The 22,083-nt window shown below is 39.4% G+C and overlaps 1 protein-coding gene across 1 annotated transcript; it reads right to left on the reverse strand.

Moving 5' to 3' along the window:
- Positions 1–19,780: 19,780 nt before the first annotated feature.
- On the reverse strand, positions 19,781–20,867 carry LOC101129996 (mortality factor 4-like protein 1). The gene has a single exon (XM_055384441.2). The coding sequence runs from the start codon at positions 20,843–20,845 to the stop codon at positions 19,874–19,876; it is 972 nt and encodes a 323-aa protein (XP_055240416.1). The 5' UTR covers positions 20,846–20,867; the 3' UTR covers positions 19,781–19,873.
- Between the last annotated feature and the right edge of the window lie 1,216 nt (positions 20,868–22,083).

The raw sequence follows: 22,083 nt of genomic DNA on the forward strand, positions 1-22,083 counted from the left end.
AAGGCTTTGGATATATTTATTGGAAGATACAGGGATATGTGACATTTTTAATATTAAATGCAACTCTACTGATCTGAAAAATTTAGATGTCTCTGTAAACATACTGCAAACAGATCTACTTCAGCACTTTAGAAAACAGAGTAGACTTCTGCCCACAGAACAGGCTTAAATGGAAACCATCAAGTCACAAAGAGAGAATGCATCTGGTACTTCACTGTTGCAGTAAAATCTCTCATTAAATCAAAATGTAAAAATTGAATTTACAGAATCATATATGTGCCAGCTATTGTTCTATGTGCTATCCTGGTGTTATCTCATTTGTTCTTCATAACAACCTTTCTATCCTGATGAGGAAACTCAGGCTTAGAGAGGCCAAGTAATTTCTGAAGAACACAGAGAAAGGAAGTGATAGAGTCAGGTTTTGATTCATTAGACAATTCGTTTGCTCCTAAAGTCCAGCTCTTAACCTCTGCAGCGCACTGCTACTCTAGATAGTAGTAATCTTAGCTTATGGAAAATGGGGTGCGGGGAATACTTAAATGAATCCTTTCTTTTCATCTGTTTTCATGTTTTGCACAATCTTAAAACAGTGCTAAAAACAATGTTGCCTCCTATTCTCATTATGTCTTGCACTTTTCAACCCTGCCTCCCTTACTTTTGCATCCCTCATGTACTTAGTTGCATTTTACAGAAGATCCCTACAAGTAAAAGTAAAAACTATTTTTTTCAAGGCATTACAGTAATCCTTTTCTTATTTATCTTTTTCCTTGATTTCTTAAATATAATATAAATCTTACCTATTATTCACGATTTGAAATGTGTTTTCTTATTAAAGAAAAGCCCAACAGGCTGGGCGCGGCAGCGCACGCCTGTAATCCCAGAACTTCGGGAGGCTGAGGCAGGCGGATCACCTGAGGTCAGGAGTTCGAGACCAGCCTGGCCAACATGTGAAACGTCATCTCTACTAAAAATACAAAAATTAGCTGGGCGTCGTTGTGCACACCTGTAATCCCAGCTATTTGGGAACTTGAGACAGGAGAATCGCTTGAACCCTGGAGGCGGAGGTTACAGTGAGCTGAGATGGTGATTGCATTGCCACTGCACTCCAGCCTGGGGGACAGAGCGAGACTCGATTTCAAATAAAAAAAAAAAAGAAAGAAAAACACAGAAATTCCAGTGTTGTTTCAGACAGCTGTATTATGTTGAGATGACTTAGATCTGGAAGGTGTTCATTCTACTGGAAATTTCTCGCAATAAATATTTTATCTTGATTTATGGTGCGGAAATAATTATTGTTATTTTACAGATTTCATACACTTCAATTGGAAGAACAACTTTTGGAAAGCATCTTTCGATTGTCTGATTGTCCAGGCACCAGTCACTGCCCTGAATGATTTCAATTTAATTGAACCATGTGGTACTTGTGTCAACAATTTTAGATAATGCTTGTAAAGAGACTTGGGGGTGAAAAGTGCAATGTAGCAGAAACACACGTTGCTGATATAATGCCATCAGCCTAAATATGTCAAGGTGATATACAAGCACATTATTTGTACACTTTTATGTAGAGCCAATCAGTATAGTGTTTAGACACAATCTGGATAGCACCCTTCCCCTCCATGATCACGAGAATCCTTGTGACTCTTTGGAAAAAACCCTAAGTTGTTTTACTCTGACTTCCTTTCTCCATCTCCCAGCTCCTGGACTGTTGCCTGAGCAGAAAGTCATTACGCAGCATGTAGAGGTTGAAGAGTGTAGCCACATTGTCTGCTAAATGCACATCTGGCTGGAATTTTTAGTTCTACCCTTAGAAAGGATTGAGAAAAGGAGGTGAGATTTTGGGTAAACAGTTGATAGATTCATCAAAACTTAATTATGTAAATGATCAGTGATCTACTATTGACTAATTAATAGTCTCTTCATTCCAGAAAAGGTATTTTACATATCCATATGTAAAATAAGTTAAAAGGTATGCATGAATAGAAAGTCAGGGCCAGCGCAAATGTAATGTGAAGGTCGAATCTAGGGAGAATTAGAACTATTCAGACCAACGGGAGTAAAGCTGAGTTCAGTTGGCTCTAAACTTCCTGGTGACTGAGGTGGAAAGGGAAACATGATTGGTGAAGCCTAAATTTAATTCATTGAAAATAAACTATGCAAAGATTTCAGTGCATTATGTTGATCACTAAAACTCAAAATGGGTGTTACGGATTGAATGTTTGTGTTCTTCCAAATTCATATGTTGAAATCCTAACCCCTAATATGATGGTATTAGAAGGTGGAGACTTTGGCAGTAGTTAGGTCATGAGAGTGGAGCCCTCAGGAATGGGATTAGTGCCCTTAATCAAAGGGACCCCAGAGAGCTCTCGCTCTTTTCAGAAGCTGACTGTGCTGGCACCCTGATCTTCTAGTCTCCAGAACTGTGAGAAATAGGTTTCTGTTATGTATTTATTTATTTATTTATTTGAGACAGAGTCTCGCTCTGTCACTCAGGCTGGACTGCAGTGGCATGATCTCGGCTCACTGCAGTCTCCTGGGTTCAAGTGAGTCTCATGCCTCAGCCTCCCGAGTGGCTGGGATTACAGGCACGTGCCACCACGCCCGGCTAATATTTGTATTTTTGTAGAGACAGAGTTTCACCATGTTGGCCAGGCTGGTCTGGAACTCCTGGTCTCAAGAGATCCACCCACCTTGGCCTCCCAAAGCGCTGGGATTACAGGCTTGAGCCACCGCGCCTGGCCTCCATTGTTTATAAACCACCCAGTTTATGTCACTTTTTGTAGCAGCCTGAACCAGCTAGGACAATGGGTTAGGGCTTTTGTAAGTCCCACCTCGATGTGTCAGTAATTTTTAGGGAAGTGAATGGATTTATTCTGTCCTGCCACAGGTAACATAACTAAATGTATTATTTCTCTACCTTAAAAGGCACTGGAAAGAAAAAAAAATTCTTTTTACAATGTAGGTCATTTAAATATGGAGTATAATTAATTCACTTGGCAAATCTGGCTGGTCATATTCTTAGTTCAATTATAAGGACCAAATCCAGTGATGTTATTTAAAACTACCTGGAGATATAGTATCTTTCTTTGCATTTACCCCAGTATATTCCTGTTTCTAGGCTTTTATTTAGTCTGTGACCTTTGTCTTAAATATGCCTGTTAGGAACTGTGAAGGGTCTGATATATTACCCTACTTGCTAGCTAACAAGTTAGCCTGCCATGGTTTCATGACCCCAAGCAATAGCAGTAGCTGGTGTATTAGCATTTATGTCACTACCCCAAGCTCCAGTTCCAACAGTGTGACCACCCAACAGGGTGACATAAAGTGGGCCAGGTGACACCTGTACACCTCGTGGGTTGCATTGCCGGAGAGGAACTCTGAGCTTACGGAAACTAAGTGTTTTATAATGGGCAGTTAGCATGTCTGCTCCATTGCCCCAGAGAGAGATATTCTTTCTACCTTCCAAGGTGGTTAGCTATACAAACATCCCTGAAAAGATAGTTTGGAACAGTGACAGTTCACTCCTCTGCTTGCAAGAAATTTAGAAATGCCCAGTTTGATTGCTCATCAGAAATAAAAAAGAAAGGAAAAAGAAAAAAAAGTAATGTAAAAATGTAAGACACCTATGGAGAACTGTCTCCTAACAATACCCTCACTACCTTTTATCTACTGAAATGCTATTCATTACGGAAAATCAACACTTTAAGAACCACCTCCTTTCAGCCTTCTTGGTGCCTATGTTTTAGAGAAACCTTCTCTCTCATTGACTTTTCATTGTATTATAGCCTATACCAATATTTTATATTAATCATCTAATTTACACCTCCCTGTGTCTTATGGTTTCACGTATTATATTTTCAAGGAGGATCTAAGATCTGTGAGGGCAGAAACCACTTTTAGAGCTATTTTGCATCCACTACAATACTCAATACTGTAGATGGTATGTAGAGAATATATATGAGGATGTGAGAAAAGGCAACAATTGGAAAAGTTGTCCATGGCAACAAAATGAAAAATTTGTATTTTGTATGCACAGTAATATTCAATACTGTAGATGCTATATAGAGAATATATATGAGGGTATGAGAAAAGGCAACAATTGGAAAAGTTATCCATGGTAACAAAATGAAAACTGGCCATAATTTCCTATTTGTCATGCTATAGAGACCAAAAAATGGAATTCCCAGACTAAGAATCTGAAGGTCTATGACTTCATAGTTATAGCATGACAGGATTCCACAGCTAACTCCTGGCTTGACTTTACTGGAGTTTAATCTCAGTGTGTTGGTGACTTGTGTTGATTTATCTCTGATTAAATATAGGGGAGGGAAGGGACTCTCATGAGGCAAGGCTGACTCTTTTTTTATCCAGAAGCTTCTTGGACAAATGGGATCATGCAAATGTGTGGAAGAAAAGTCTCAACAAGGTGGAGGATGAAATTCTGGGACACTATCATCCATGTAGATATGAATTCATCCAGCAAGAAATCCATATTTATAGGAAATGAACCATCTGCACTGTGCCAGCCATGCAAGTCTGACTCTGACGTGAGAGAATGAGACCAGCATGTGGCTTTGAAGTATCTTGGCAATCCTAACAAATATTTTTTTTCCTTCCGTTTTTCTTAAAAAAGAAAGAATAAAATATGCTTAAAAATGGAAATGGAAGGCTCCTCTATAAAACATTAATTTATAGATGTGTGAGTGGCATTATGGCCAAGAGGAAAGTATAGGCTTTGGAACTGTGTTAAAATCTGGACTGTACCACTTATCCAGTATGTGTGTCAGGTTAAATTGTGTGGGCTTGCTGAGTTATCAGTAAATGTGGAAAATGAAACCCACTTCTTGAGATATTTGAGAATTAAATGGGATAATGTATGTCACATACCCATTGCAGGGTCTGGCACCAAAATTATAACATCTATTATTATTATGCAATTGACTCATAAGGACGATTGATGGCTGGAAGACTGAAGAAGAATTAAAAAGATCTCTTACAGGCATCCCAAGTAGGAAATAGATGTTGACGTAGGTTTTAACTATAAGCAAGGGTACCCACCAGGCTTCAGAAATGGAGGAAAAAAAGATGACTGCTTTCTAGATGGTTGTCCTAGTTAGTGATGGATTAAATCAAACCTTTTAGCCTTCAGAACCAAGGAGAAAAAAAAAAAGAAACAACTTTGTAAACATCAATCTTTGTATATTTTTCATGCTGAAAGTAGACAATTTACATAATTCCTTCTGATACAAGGCTTTGCCTGAGTTTCAGGTTGGCTTTTCATATTTTTTGCATGCTTTTTAGGTCTCCCCATTTTTAATATAAAATAAAATTATAATGTAGGGAGTGATGGTTTCTTTGTCAAACTGAAATAAGGTAACTGGTAGTTTTCCAAGATAGTCTAAAGGGGGTAAGTTATATTTATGTGATCTAAATCCACTGGTTAAATGCAGAGGGATTAACATCTGTTAAAAGAGTTGTGCTTGGCATGCAGGTGTTTCAATATTTGCATTTAGTATGTGTTTCAGAAACAGCCTCTGAGAAAAACATTTATATAACAATCTGGTGTTTTATTGTCTAAATCTGTCAGGACAGTCATTTTGTTACTCAGACTTTGTGACCCTCTTGCAAGCCGTAAACTATTTAACGAAGTGAGTATATTGAGAAAGATGACAGACTTTCAAACTTTGGGGAAAGAGTATTATATGAGAAGAATCAGCTTTTCCTCCTGAGACTGTGCCTAATATGTGAACAGCAAAAACAATTACATTGGTGATTTCAGGAAGTCCAATAAATTCCATAGCACAGTCTCACTTTTGAAATATTACATCACTCAGCAAAAGCTTATGTTCGTATATTAAGCTGAAATGGACTAATCATGAATTAATTACCATGAGTTCAGTTTTGTGAATGGAGTGCGGAGGTAGGGCTCTGGTTTCAGTCCACTCAGCGCTGCAGGGTTTAACTACGGCTGCAGTTTAAGTCTCACAGTGCCCATACGTGGAGGGCAAGTTGATCTCCTTATTTCAGCCGTCTTCACGATCACCTCTCATTGTGGTGATTGACTTAACCATTCTGTAATCCACACTGTTAAAATAACTTGTGCTCTGGTCCATTTGTTTTGTAGGTACAGTGGGGAAAATAAATGTAGTGCATCTCCAGAGATTTGTGGCTTGAAATTAGAAAGAAAATAGACGAATCAAGTGGTTTCACACATTGCCAGATTATACCTCAAGAAAATTAAAACTGGATAAAAGCTGAATTATAAATGAGCTCTGCTTTATAAATAAACCACACATGGCTATGATAGCGCATGATGGCTCACTTTGGCGTCATTACTTTTAAAATGTTTAAATGTACTCAGGGTGCATGAATTCCAGTCAGAAACACTGTCTTCTGTGTAAATAACAATTAACTTTTAATGTTAATGTCTGCTGTGTGGCTTATTCTCACACAATTATGTTGTTTTTGACTCTAGATGGTTCCCAAATCACGTTCAGGACACTTTGGGCATTCACCGAGGAAGTTTCAGTGGATGCAGATTTCAGATATTTTCTGGCTTTAGGGAATTGTCTCCCCAAAACCACTGGGTGGGGCAGGGATGTGTATGTGAGGTCATGTTTAGACTTTTGCCTGATAGCTTCTGGAGTGGTTTGCACTTCTCCAGGGCTAGAACAGCCATCTACAGTTATATTTACTGAATACAAACACTGTCCCAAATTTTGTGGCCAGTCTCATGAACTCTACCTTATCTCTATCTCTCCTTCAGGTGGTTTCCAGAATTTTGATAAAATAAGCAGAAATATCTCCAGGAATTTGTGGGGAGGAGAACCTAGTTGATGGTCAACTTTCAATTTTGCCAGTTATAGACATGAAAGAAACTACTTTTATCACTTAATAAATGGCAGTACCTTTTAATACCAGTATTAAGACAGTTATAATCAATGAACGAAAAACAGCGCTTTAAATGGAGTCAATTTAACTTCTTTTAAATTATTATAAAGTTTTAGGGTACATGTGCACAATGTGCAGGTTAGTTACATATGTACACTTGTGCCATGCTGGTGTGCTGCACCCATTAACTCGTCATTTAGCATTAGGTATATCTCCTAATGCTATCCCTCCCCGCTTCCCCCACCCCACAACAGTCCCCAGAGTATAATGTTCCCCTTCTTGTGTCCATGTATTCTCATTGTTCAATTCCCATCTGTGAATGAGAACATGCGGTGTTTGGTTTTTTGTCCTTGCGATAGTTTGCTGAGAATGATGATTTCCAATTTCATCCATGTCCCTACAAAAGACATGAACTCATCATTTTGTATGGCTGCATAGTATTCCATGGTGTATATGTGCCACATTTTCTTAATCCAGTCTATCGTTGTTAGACATTTGGGTTTGGTTCCAAGTCTTCGCTATTGTGAATAGTGCTGCAATAAACATACGTGTGCATGTGTCTTTATAGCAGCATGATTTATAATCCTTTGGGTATACACCCAGTAATGGGATGGCTGGGTCAAATGGTATTTCTAGTTCTAGATCCCTGAGGAATCGCCACACTGACTTCCACAATGGTTGAACTAGTTTACAGTCCCACCAACAGTGTAAAAGTGTTCCTATTTCTCCACATCCTCTCCAGCACCTGTTGTTTCCTGACTTTTTAATGATTGCCATTCTAACTGGTGTGAGATGGTATCTCATTGTGGTTTTGATTTGCATTTCTCTGATGGCCAGTGATGATGAGCATTTTTTCATGTGTCTTTGGCTGCATAAATGTCTTCTTTTGAGAAGTGTCTGTTCATATCCTTCGCCCACTTTTTGATGGGGTTGTTTGTTTTTTTCTTGTAAATTTGTTTGAGTTCATTGTAGCTTCTGGATATTAGCCCTTTGTCAGATGAGTAGGTTGTGAAAATTATCTCCCATTTTTTAGGTTGCCTGTGCACTCTGATGGTAGTTTCTTTTGCTGTGCAAAAGCTCTTTAGTTTAATTAGATCCCATTTGTCAATTTTGTCTTTTGTTGCCATCGCTTTTGGTGTTTTAGACATGAAGTCCTTGCCCGTGCCTATGTCCTGAATGGTAATGCCTAGGTTTTCTTCTAGGGTGTTTATGGTTTTAGGTCTAACGTTTAAGTCTTTAATCCATCTTGAATTGATTTTTGTATAAGGTGTAAGGAAGGGATCCAGTTTCAGCTTTCTGCATATGGCTAGCCAGTTTTCCCAGCACCATTTATTAAATAGGGAATCCTTTCCCCATTGCTTGTTTTTCTCAGGTTTGTCAAAGATCAGATAGTTGTAGATATGCGGCGTTATTTCTGAGGGCTCTGTTCTGTTCCATTGATCTATATCTCTGTTTTGGTACCAGTATCATGCTGTTTTGGTTACTGTAGCCTTGTAGTAGAGTTTGAAGTCAGGTATCATGATGCCTCCAGCTTTGTTCTTTTGGCTTAGGATTGACTTGGTGATGTGGGCTCTTTTTTGGTTCCATATGAACTTTAAAGTAGTTTTTTCCAATTCAGTGAAGAAAGTCATTGGTAGCTTGATGGGGATGGCATTGAATCTATAAATTACCTTGGGCAGTATGGCCATTTTCACGATATTGATTCTTCCTACCCATGAGCATGGAATGTTCTTCCATTTGTTTGTATCCTCTTTTATTTCATTGAGCAGTGGTTTGTAGTTCTCCTTGAAGAGGTCCTTCACATCCCTTGTAAGCTGGATTCCTCAGTATTTTATTCTCTTTGAAGCAACTGTGAATGGGAGTTCACTCATGATTTGGCTCTCTGTTTGTCTGTTATTGGTGTATAAGAATGCTTTTGATTTTTGTACATTGATTTTGTATCCTGAGACTTTGCTGAAGTTGCCTATCAGCTTAAGGAGATTTTGGGCTGAGAAAATGGGGGTTTTCTAGATATACAATCATGTCGTCTGCAAACAGGGACAATTTGACTTCCTCTTTTCCTAATTGAATACCGTTTATTTCCTTCTCCTGCCTAATTGCCCTGGCCAGAACTTCCAACACTATGTTGAATAGGAGTGGTGAGAGAGAGCATCTCTGTCTTGTGCCCGTTTTCAAAGGGAATGCTTCCAGTTTTTGCCCATTCATTATGATATTGGCTGTGGGTTTGTCATAGATAGCTCTTATTATTTTGAGATACGTCCCATCAATATCTAATTTATTGAGAGTTTTTAGCATGAAGCATTGTTGAATTTTGTCAAAGGCCTTTTCTGCATCTATTGAGATAATCATGTGGTTTTTCTCTTTGGTTCTGTTTATATGCTGGATTACATTTATTGATTTGCGTATATTGAACCAGCCTTGCATCCCAGGGATGAAGCCCACTTGATCATGGTGGATAAGCTTTTTGATGTGCTGCTGGATTCGGTTTGCCAGTATTTTATTAAGGATTTTTGCATCAATGTTCATCAAGGATATTGGTCTAAAATTCTCTTTTTTGGTTGTGTCTCTGCCCAGCTTTGGTATCAGGATGATGCTGGCCTCATAAAATGAGTTAGGGAGGATTCTCTCCTTTTCTATTGATTGGAGTAGTTTCAGAAGGATTGGTATCAGTTCCTCCTTGTACCTCTGGTAGAATTCGGCTGTGAATCCATCTGGTCCTGGACTCTTTTTGGTTGGTAAGCTATTGATTATTGCCACAATTTCAGATCCTGTTATTGGTCTATTCAGAGATTCAACTTCTTCCTGGTTTAGTCTTGGGAGAGTGTATGTGTCGAGGAATGTATCCATTTCTTCTAGATTTTCTAGTTTATTTGCACAGAGGTGTTTGTAGTATTCTCTGATGGTAGTTTGTATTTCTGTGGGATCGGTGGTGATATCCCCTTTATCATTTTTTATTGTGTCTATTTGATTCTTCTCTTTTTTCTTTATTAGTCTTGCTAGCGGTCTATCAATTTTGTTGATCCTTTCAAAAAATCAGCTACTGGATTCATTAATTTTTTGAAGGGTTTTTTGTATCTCTATTTCCTTCAGTTCTGCTCTGATTTTAGTTATTTCTTGCCTTCTGCTAGCTTTTGAATGTGTTTGCTCTTGCTTTTCTAGTTCTTTTAATTGTGATGTTAGGGTGTCAATTTTGGATCTTTTCTGCTTCCTCTTGTGGGCATTTAGTGCTATAAATTTCCCTCTACACACTGCTTTGAATGCGTCCCAGAGATTCTGGTATGTTGTGTCTCCGTTCTCGTTGGTTTCAAAGAACATCTTTATTTCTGCCTTCATTTCGTTATGTACCCAGTAGTCATTCAGGAGCATGGTGTTCAGTTTCCATGTAGTTGAGCAGTTTTGAGTGAGTTTCTTAATCCTGAGTTCTAGTTTGATTGCACTGTGGTCTGAGAGATAGTTTGTTATAATTTCTGTTCTTTTACATTTGCTGAGGAGAGCTTTACTTCCAACTATGTGGTCAATTTTGGAATAGGTGTGGTGTGGTGCTGAAAAAAATGTATATTCTGTTGATTTGGGGTGGAGAGTTCTGTAGATGCCTATTAGGTCCGCTTGGTGCAGAGCTGAGTTCAATTCCTGGGTATCCTTGTTAACTTTCCGTCTCGTTTATCTGTCTAATGTTGACAGTGAGGTGTTAAAGTCTCCCATTATTATTGTGTGGGAGTCTAAGTCTCTTTATAGGTCACTCAGGACTTGCTTTATGAATCTGGGTGCTCATGTATTGGGTGCATATATATTTAGGAAAGTTAGCTCTTCTTGTTGAATTGATCCCTTTATCATTATGTAATGGCCTTCTTTGTCTCTTTTGATCTTTGTTGGTTTAAAGTCTGTTTTATCAGAGACTAGGATTGTAATCCCTGCCTTTTTTTGTTTTCCATTTACTTGGTAGATCTTCCTCCATCTGTTTATTTTGAGCCTATGTGTGTCTCTGCACGTGAGATGGGTTTCCTGAATCCAGCACACTGATGGATCTTGACTCTTTATCCAATTTGCCTGTCTGTGTCTTTTAATTGGAGCATTTAGTCCATTTACATTTAAAGTTAATATTGTTATTTGTGAATTTGATCCTGTCATTATGATGCTAGCTGGTTATTTTGCTTGTTAGTTGATGCAGTTTCTTCCTAGCCTCGATGGTCTTTACATTTTGGCATGATTTTGTGGCGGCTGGTACCTGTTGTGCCTTTCCATGTTTAGTGCTTCCTTCAGGAGCTCTTTTAGGGCAGGCCTGGTGGTGAAAAAATCTCTCAGCATTTGCTTGTCTGTAAAGTATTGTATTTCTCCTTCACTTATGAAGCTTAGTTTGGCTGGATATGAAATTCTGGGTTGAAAATTCTTTTCTTTAAGAATGTTGAATATTGGCCCACCCTCTCTTCTGGCTTGTAGAGTTTCTGCCGAGAGATCCGCTGTTAGTCTGATGGGCTTCCCTTTGTGGGTAACCCGACCTTTCTCTCTGGCTGCCCTTAACATTTATTCCTTCATTTCAATTTTGGTGAATCTGACAATTATGTGTCTTGGAGTTGCTCTTCTCGAGGAGTATCTTTGTGGCATTCTCTGTATTTCCTGAATCTGAATGTTGGCCTGCCTTGCTAGATTGGGGAAGTTCTCCTGGATAATATCCTGCAGAGTGTTTTTCACCTTGGTTCCATTCTCCCTGTCACTTTCAGGTACACCAATCAGACACAGATTTGGTCTTTTCACATAGTCCCATATTTCTTGGAGGCTTTGTTCATTTCTTTTTATTCTTTTTTCTCTAAACTTCCCTTCTCGCTTCATTTCATTCATTTGATCTTCCATCACTGATACCCTTTCTTCCAGTTGATCGCATCGGCTCCTGAGGCTTCTGCATTCTTCATGTAGTTCTCGAGCCTTGGCTTTCAGCTCCATCAGCTCCTTTAAGCACTTCTCTGTATTGTTTATTCTAGTCATACATTCGTCTAAATTTTTTTCAAAGTTTTCTACTTCTTTGCCTTTGGTTTGAATTTCCTCCTGTAGCTCGGAGTAGTTTGATCATCTGAAGCCTTCTTCTCTCAACTCGTCAAAGTCATTCTCCGTCCAGCTTTGTTCTGTTGCTGGTGAGGAGCTGCATTCCTTTGGAGGAGGAGAGGCGCTCTGCTTTTTAGAGTTTCCAGTTTTTCTGCTCTATTTTTTCCCCATCTTTGTGGTTTTATCTACTTTTGGTCTTTGATGATGGTGATGTACAGATGGGTTTTTGGTGTGGATGTCCTTTCTGTTTGTTAGTTTTCCTTCTAACAGACAGGACCCTCAGCTGCATGTCTGTTGGAGTTTGCTAGAGGTCCACTCCAGACCCTGTTTGCCTGGGTGTCAGCAGGGGTGTCTGTACAACCGTGGATTTTCATGATCCACGAATGCTGCAGTCTGATCGTTCCTCTAGAAGTTTTGTCTCAGAGGGGTACCCGGCCGTGTGAGGTGTCAGTCTGCCCCTACTGGGGGGTGCCTCCCAGTTAGGCTGCTCGGGGGTCAGTGGTCAGGGACCCACTTGAGGAGGCAGTCTGCCCGTTCTCAGATCTCCAGCTGCGTGCTGGGAGAACCACTGCTCTCCTCAAAGCTGTCAGACAGGGACGTTTAAGTCTGCAGAGGTTACTGCTGTCTTTTTGTTTGTCTGTGCCCTGCCCCCAGAGGTGGAGCCTACAGAGGCAAGCAGGCCTCCTTGAGCTGTGGTGGGCTCCACCCAGTTCGAGCTTCCCTGCTGCTTTGTTTACCTAAGCGAGCCTGGGCAATGGCGGGCGCCCCTCCCCCAGCCTCGTTACTGCCTTACAGTTTGATCTCAGACTGCTGTGCTAGCAATCAGCGAGACTCTGTGGGCGTAGGACCCTCCGAGCCAGGTGTGGGAAATAATCTCCTGGTGCACCGTTTCCTAAGCCCGTCGGAAAAGCGCAGTATTCGGGTGGGAGTGGCCCGATTTTCCAGGTGCCCTCTGTCACCCCTTTCCTTGACCAGGAAAGGGAACTCCCTGACCCCTTGCGCTTCCCAATTGAGGCAATGCCTCGCTCTGCTTCGGCTGGCGCAGGGTTCGCTGCACCCACTGTCCTGCGCCCACTGTCTGGCACTCCCTAGTGAGATGAACCCAGTACCTCAGATGGAAATGCAGAAATCACCTGTCTTCTGCGTGGCTCATGCTGGGAGCTGTAGACCGGAGCTGTTCCTGTTCAGCCATCTTGGCTCCTGGATCCAATTTAACTTTTGCAGAGGTAATTTCATGGTCTCTTTTTCTCATTTGAATGACAATTTTGCCATGGATTGACATCTAGCAAGAGAATGTTGAGAATCATTGAAAAACTTCAAGTACCTTTGAATTGGAATCAGGAGACCTGGGTTGGGGGTCAGACATCATTCCATGTTAGCTATGGGATTCTTTCTGAGCTTTCTTTGTAAAATGGAGATGGTAAGCCTTGCCTGGATTTTCTCACAAGGCTATTGTGAAATGCATATTGTGGAATGATGTATGCAAAAGTGTTTTTTAAACCAGAAAGCACAAGCAAAATTAGGTAGTTTTATTGTAAATTTATAGAAGATTATCATGAGGTAATAGAATCCTATGGCTGGGCATAGCCTTAGAAATTCATCTGAAAAACCACCTCACCGTGTTTCTGCTGTTTGAACTTTCCATTTTTCTTTAAGAAAGATTTCTCTTCTATTACCCAGTACCTTCAGCCAAAGGAACTGGACCATTTTTATTCAAATGCCACCCTGAATATTCATGTGTATTTCTGTTGCTGAATTATCTACCTGCTCCTTTCCATCTGAAATGTAAACTCTTGGGACGTTGCTCCTCAGTAAATGTTATCTCAGTTTTGACAGGAGGCTGTATTCCTGGGGATTGACTGTCATAGTATTCCTGGTCCCTGGCAGTTAGGGAAGGGACTGGTTGTGGAATTCATGAATGAAATTGTTTTCTAAAAAATATATAGTCTGTCATATTCCTGGGCTACATCAGTGAAAACAAAAACCAAAAACTTCCCTTCGGAGTCACTTGTGAGCTATTGGATACTTGCTTGCAAGGTATCATTTGTCCTATACACCCTTAAGTACCCAAGTTAGGAAGTCACTATCTGTGGGCTTTGGACCTCTCCACTTTCAGTGGCAGCATGTGCCACCTTTGGTCTCTGAGGGGTAAAAGATTTTTTAAAAAATCGAGCTAATTTTAAACATTAGACCTTTCCCTGTAAGATCTACCTATTAATACTGGTTCCTTGAAGAAAGAAATGCTATTTTTTTTCTTTGTGATGGCTTTGAGAAAGGCAAAAAATTTAATTCCTGAGATTTTATTTTATTTTGTTCAAGCCAAACATCTATAATCCCTTTAACCATTTCACATATGGAAAAATTCCGAGTCCCCCAAATTCCTAGTCATCCTGTCCTGCTTCTCCCAACTCTCAGTTGGGTGTCTTTGCTTGTGATATAAATTGAAAATATTTTAGCTCAATTTATCTTTTGCCTTTTCACTTTGTTTATAATAGTATGGTGGTTTGCTGCACCAACAACCATCATCTACATTAGGTATTTCTCTTAATGCTATCCCTCCTCTTGCCCCCCACCCCCTGACAGGCCCTGGTGTGTGATGTTCCCCTCCCTGTATCCATGTGTTCTCATTGTTCAACTCCCACTTATGAGTGAGAACATGCGGTCTTTAGTTTTCTGTTTCTGTGTTAGTTTGCTGAGAATGATGGTTTCCAGCTTCATCCATGTCCCTGCAAAGGACTTGAACTCATCCTTTTTTATGGCTGCATAGTATTCCATGGTGTATACGTGCCACATTTTCTTTATCCAGTCCATCATTGATGGACATTTGGGTTGGTTCCAAGTCTTTGCTATTGTGAACAGTGCTGCAATAAACATACATGTGCATGAGTCTTTATAGTAGCATGATTTATAATCCTTTGGGTATATACCCAATAATGTGATTTCTGGGTCAAATGGTATTTCTGGTTCTAGATCCTTGAGGAATCGCCACACTGTCTTCCATTATGGTGGAACTAACTTACAGTCCCACCAACAGTGTAAAAGTGTTCCTGTTTCTCGGCATCCTCTCCAGCATCTGTTGTTTCCTGACTTTTTAATGATTGTATTCTAACTGGCATAAGATGGTATCTCATTGTGGTTTTGATTTGCATTTCTCTAATGACCAGTGATGATGAGCTTTTTTTCATATATTTGTTGGCCGCATAAATGTCTTCTTTTGAGAAGTGTCTGTTCATATCCTTTGTCCACTTTTTGATGGGGTTGTTTTTTTCCTGTAAATTTGTTTAAGTTCTTTGTAGATTCTGGATATTAGCCCTTTGTCAGATGGAAAGATTGCAAAAATTTTCTCCCATTCTGTAGGTTGTCTGTTCTCTCTGATGATAGTTTCTTTTGCTCTGCAGAAGCTCTTTAGTTTAATGAGCTCTCATTTGTCTATTTTGGCTTCTGTTGTCATTGCTTTTGGTGTTTTAATCATGAAGTCTTTGCCCATGCCTATGTCCTGAATGGTATTGCCTATGTTTTCTTCTAGGGTTTGTATGGTTTTAGGTCTTATGTTTAAATCTTTAATCCATCTTGAGTTAATTTTTGTATAAGGTGTAAGGAAGGGGTCCAGTTTCAGTTTTCTGCATATGGCTAGCCAGTTTTCCCAGCACCATTTATTAAATAGGAAATCCTTTCCCCATTGCTTGTGTGTGTCAGGTTTGTCAAAGATCAGATGGTTGTAGATGTGTGGTATTATGTCTGAGGCCTCTGTTCTGTTCCATTGGTCTATATCTCTGTTTTGGTACCAGTACCATGCTGTTTTGGTTACTGTAGCCTTGTTGTATAGTTTGAAGTCAGTTAGTGTGATTCCTTCAGCTTTATTCTTTTTGCTTAGGATTGTCTTGTCTATATGGGCTCTTTTTTGGTTCCATATGAAATTTAAAGTAGTTTTTTTTCTAATTCTGTGAAGAAAGTCAGTGGTAGCTTGGATGGAGATTAGCATTAAATCTATAAATTACTTTGGTCAATATGGCCATTTTCACAATATTGATTCTTCCTATACATGAGCATGGAATGTTTTTCCATTTGTTCATGTCAGCTCTTATTTCCTTGAGAAGTGGTTTGTAATTCTCCTTGAAGAGGTCGTTCACATCCCTTGTAAGTTGTATTCCTAGGTATTTTATTCTCTTTGTAGCAATTGTGAATGGGAGTTCACTCATGATTTGGCTCTCTATCTATTATTGTTGTATAGGAATGCTTGTGATTTTGCACATTGATTTTATATCCTGAGACTTTGCTGAAGTTGCTTATCAGCTTAAGGAGATTTGGGGTTGATACGATGGGGTTTTCTAAATATACAATCATGTCATCTGCAAACAATGACGATTTGACTTCCTCTCTTCCTATTTGAATACCCTTTATTTCTTTCTCTTGCCTGATTGCCCTGGCCAGAACTTCCAATGCTATGTTGAATAGGAGTGGTGAGAGAGGGCATGTTTGTCTTGTGCCAGTTTTCAGAGGGAATGCTTTCAGCTTTTGCCCATTCAGTATGATATTGGCTGTGGGTTTGTCATAAATGGCTCTTACTATTTTGATATATGTTCCATCAATACCTAGTTTATTGAGAGTTATTAGCATGAAGGGGTGTTGAATTTTATCAAAGGCCTTTTCTGCATGTATTGAGATAATCATGTGGTTTTTGTCATTGGTTCTGTTTATGTGATGGATTATGTTTATTGATTTGCATATGTTGAACCAGCCTTGCATCCCAGAGATGAAGCAGACTTGATCCTGGTGGGTAAACTTTTTGATGTGCTGCTGGATTCCATTTGCCAGTATTTTATTGAGAATTTTTGCATCGATGTTAATCAGGGATATGAGACTGAAATTTTCTTTTTTTGTTTTGTGTCTGCCAGGTTTTGGTATCAGGATGATGCTGGCTTCATAAAATGAGTTAGAGAGCAGTCCCTCTTTTTCTATTATTTGGAATAGTTTCATAAGGAATGTTACCAGTTTCTCTTTGTATCTGTGGTAGAATATGGCTGTGAATCCATCCGGTCCTGGGCTTTTTTCGGTTGGTAGGCTATTAATTACTGCCTCAATTTCAGAACTTGTTATTGGTCTATTCAGGGATTTGACTTCTTCCTGGTTTAGTCTTGAGATGGTGTATATGTCCAGGAATTTATCCATTTCTTCTCGAATATCTAGTTTATTTCGGCAGAGGTGTTTATAGTATTCTCTGATGGTAGTTTGTATTTCTGTGGGATCAGTGGTGATATCCCCTTTGTCATTTTTTAAAATTATACTTTAAGTTCTAGGGTACATGTGCACAACATGCAGGTTTGATACATAGGTATACATGTGTCATGTTGGTTTGCTGCACTGATAAACTTATCATTTATATTATGTATTTCTCCTAATGCCATCCCTCTTCCAGCCCCCTGCCCGCTGACAGGCCCTGGTGTGTGATGTTCCCCTCCCTGTTTCCAAGTGTTCTTATTGTTCAGTTCTCACCTATGAGTGAGAATATGCAGTCTTTGGTTTTCTATCCTTCTGATAGTTTGCTGAGAATGATGGTTTCCAGCTTCATCCATGTCCCTGCAAAGGACATGAACTCATCCCTTTTTTATGGCTGCATAGTATTCCATGGTGTATATGTGCTACATTTTCTTAATCCAGTCTATCATTGATGGACATTTGGGTTGGTTCCAAGTCTTTGCTATTGTGAGTAGTGCTGCAATAAACATATGTGTGCATGTGTCTTTATAGTAGCATGATTTATAATCCTTTGGGTATATACCCAGTAATGGGATTTCTGGGTCAAGTGGTATTTCTGGTTCTAGGTCCTTGAGGAATTGCAACACTATCTTCCACAATGGTTGAACTAATTTACACTCCTATCAACAGTGTAAAAATATTCCTATTTCTCCACATCTTCTCCAGCATGTGTTGTTTCCTGACTTTTTAATGATCGCCATTCTAACTGGCATGAAATGCTATCTCATTGTGGTTTTGATTTGCATTTCTCCAGTGACCAGTCACGATGAGCATTTTTTCATGTGTCTGCTGGCTGCATAAATGTCTTCTTTTGAGAAGTGTCTGTTCATATCCTTTGTCCACTTTTTGATGGGGTTGTTTGTTTTTTTCCTGTAAATTTGTTTAAGTTCTTTATGGATTCTGGATATTAGCCCTTTGTCAGATGGGCAGATTGCAAAGTTTCCCAAATTCTCTAGGCTGCCTGTTCACTCTGATGGTAATTTCTTTTGCCATGCAGAAGCTCTTCAGTTTAATTAGATCCCATTTGTCTATTTTGGCTTTTGTTGCCATTGCTTTTGGTGTTTTAGTCATGAATTCCTTGCCTATGCCTATATCCTGAGTGGTATTGCCTAGGCTTTCTTCTAGGGATTTTATGGTTTTAGGTCTAACATTTACATCTTTAATACATCTTGAATTAATTTTTGTGTAAGGTGTAAGGAAGGGATCGAGTTTTAGCTTTCTACATATGGCTAGCCAGTTTTCCCAGCACCATTTATTAAATAGGGGATCCTTTCCCCATTGCTTGTTTTTCTCAGGTTTGTCAAAGATCAGATGGTTGTAGATGTGTGGTGTTATTTCTGAGGCCTTTGTTCTGTTCCATTGGTCTCTATATATGTTTTGGTACCAGTACCATGCTGTTTTGGTTACTGTAGGCTTGTAGTATAGTTTGAAGTCAGGTAACGTGATGCCTCCAGCTTTATACTTTTTGCTTAGGATTGTCTTGGCAATGCAGGCTCTTTTTTGCTTCCATATAAACTTTAAAGTTGTTTTTTCCAGTTCTGTGAAGAAAGTCATTGGTAGCTTGATGGGGATGGCATTGAATCTACAAATTATCTTGGGCAGTATGGCCATTCTCATGATATTGATTATTCCTATCCATGAGCATGGAATGTTTTTCCAGTTTGTTGTGATTTCTGTTCTTTTACGTTTGGTGAGGAGTGCATCACTTCCAATTATGTGGTCAATTTTAGAATAAGTGCGATGTGGTGCTGAAAAGAATGTATATTCTGTTGATTTGGGGTGGAGAGTTCTGTAGATGTCTTTTAGGTCTGCTTGGTGCAGAGCTGAGTTCAAGTCCTGGATATCCTTGTTAACCTTCTGTCTCATTGATCTGTGTAATATTGACAGTGGGATGTTAAAGTCTCCCATTATTATTGTGTGGGAGTCTAAGTCTCTTTGTAGGTCTCTAAGGACTTGCTTTATGAATCTGGGTGCTCCTGTATTGGGTGCATATATATTTAGGATAGTTAGCTCTTCTTGTTTTTTTTTTTTTTTTTTTGAAATTTAGGGAAAAAATTTAATGAAGATCTGAAAAACAATTCCTAAAAGATTGACTTTTCCAGAAAAGTAGCTACACAATGCATTGCATCTATCATGTTAAAACGTGCATTAGACACAAATACAAAACTGTGAAACAAGCCATTCTTCAACAATTTGAGCCAAGATAAAATGCCTAAGTAACAACATGGATGACTTGCAAAGGATGGGCTCTTTAAGCAGCATTAAAAAAAAAAAAAGGAGCACAAATGGATGAGTGTGTTCAGTTATATACACTGAATTGAACCTTTGGCACTAGGAACCAGAGCATTTTGTCATGTAGCATTAACACATATTATAAAAATGCATAGTGTCAAAGGCATAGAACCACCAGCATTCAAAAGCAGCTTTGTTAACTAGGCAATAAAACACTGTACAGCATATCCCTATGTTGTCCATCATTGAAAACACTGACAGCAACTTTGAAATGAAAAAAAAAAAAAAGAAAAAAGGAGCCATTACCCCTTTTATTTTCTCTGTTTAAAATCAAACAGAAAACAAACATCAGTTGTTATACACTAACAATCTTCAAAGCACATCGTTTGTACAAGAGATAGACTAAGAACAAAAATGTGTTTATGGAGATCCAAACATAAGTGAGTGAGAGTGCCTCTCACACAGCTTTCCGATGGTACTCAGGAGGAGCCACTTCATAATCGCTGGCACTAAACAAAGTTGCAGAATTCTTTGCCAGGTACTTTAGGAAATCGTGAAGATAATTGAGTAATAAAGCAAGGCTCTTCTCATCCAGAGGTGTATAGGCCAACATTGCTCCAATTTGTACAGATAATCTCAGGAGATGTGGCACTCCATACACCTGGGACATGGGTGCATCGGGACAATCTGCAAGAATTTTGGCATACTGTGGTCTCTCAAATTTGTAGAGTAGCTGGGTGCCCAACATTAGGTTGAAGTATTCTTTTATCCCTGCCACAACTTCATTAACTGCATACTCCTTATTATCTGTGTTTCCATGAGATTTCTTGTAATTTGCATAATCCTCAAGAATGGAATCCACATTCTTCTCGGCGGGAAGATAAAAGAGCTGTTTTTGCCTGGTAATTAAGTCCCAGTCATCAACAAGCCATGGTTTTAGCTCTTCAGGAATCTTTACTTTAACTTCAACTCTGTTCATGAATGTTTCCTCATTTTCAACAGTAGGATCTACCTGGGCCCTTTTCTTCCGAGGAGGCTGGGGGGTCTCACTGGTACTGCCACCATCTCCATTTCCAGGTGTTTTCTGTTTGTTCTTTTTTGTTTTCACTTCAATATTTTTCTGTTGCAGACCAGATGTCTTCTTTCCTGGGGCAGCCCTTCTCATCTTCCCCTCTGCATACTGCTCCTGATTGGCTTTTTGAAGTTCTCGCTGTTTCTGCAAATTGGTGTCCACATATTTGAGTACTCTGCTCTCCGGAACCCACTCATCCCAATTTTTATTCCAACCACTGTAATGTATGAAGTATTTCACTTGTTTGTCCTTTATGGCAACCTTTACACACTTTGCTTCATAAAGCAGAGGCCCATGAAAGCACAGCACTCGCTCACCCTCCTGGAATTTAGGCTTCGGGTCCTGCTTCGGCACCATTTATAAGTGATTCGCCACCTCCTCCTTCAGCACTTCTTGTTGAATTGATCCCTTTACCATTATGTAATGGCCTTCTTTGTTTTTTTTGATCTTTGTTGGTTTAAAGTCTGTTTTATCAGAGACTAGGATTGCAACCCCTGCTTTTTTTTGTTTTCCATTTGCTTGGTAGATCTTCCTCCATCCCTTTATTTTGAGCCTATGTGTGTCTCTGCACATGAGATGGGTCTCCTGAATACAGCACACTGATGGTCTTGACTCTTTAACCAATTTGCCAGTCTGTGTCTTTTAACTACGGCATTTAGCCCATTTGATTTAAGGTTAATATGATCTCGTCATTGGGATTTTAGCTGGTTATTTTTCCCGTTAATTGATGTAGTTTCTTGCTAGCATTGATGGTCTTTACAATTTGGCATGCTTTTGCAGTGGCTGGTACTGGTTGTTTCTTTCCAGGTTTAGTGCTTCCTGCAGGAGCTCTTTTAGGGCAGGCCTGGTGGTAACAAAATCTCTCAGCATTTGCTTGTCTGTTAAGGATTTTATTTCTCCTTCACTTATGAAGCTTAGTATGGCTGGATATAAAATTCAGGGTTGAAAATTCTTTTCTTTAAGAATGTTGAATATTGGTCCCCACTCTCTTCTGGCTTGTAGGGTTTCTGCCAAGAGATCCGCTGTTAGTCTAATGGGCTTCCCTTTGTAGGTAACCTGACCTTTCTCTCTGACTTCCCTTAACATTTTTTTCTTAATTTCAACCTTGGTGAGTCTGACAATTATGTGTCTTGGGGTTGCTCTTCTCGAGGAGTATCTTTGTGGTGTTCTCTATATTTCCTGAATTTGAATGTCGGCCTGCCTTGCTAGGTTGGGGAAATTCTCCTGGATAATATCCTGAAGAGTTTTTCCAACTTGGTTCCATTCTCCCCATCACTTTTAGGCACACCAATCAAGTGTAGATTTGGTCTTTTCACATAGTCCCATATTTCTTGGAGGCTTTGTTCATTTCTTTTTACTCTTTTTTCTCTAAACTTGTTTTCTAGCTTTATTTCATTAATTTGATCTTCAATCACTGATACCCTTTCTTCCACTTGATCAAATCAGCTATCGAAGCTTGTGCATGCATCACAAAGTTCTCGTGCCATGGTTTTCAGCTCCATCAGGTCATTTAAGGTCTTCTCTACACTGTTTATTCTAGTTTGCCATTCGGCTAACCTTTTTTCAAGGTTTTTAGCTTTCTCATGATGGGTTCA

This window comes from Gorilla gorilla, chromosome 3 (genome assembly GCF_029281585.2).
Source record: "Gorilla gorilla gorilla isolate KB3781 chromosome 3, NHGRI_mGorGor1-v2.1_pri, whole genome shotgun sequence".
NCBI lineage: Eukaryota > Metazoa > Chordata > Mammalia > Primates > Hominidae > Gorilla > Gorilla gorilla.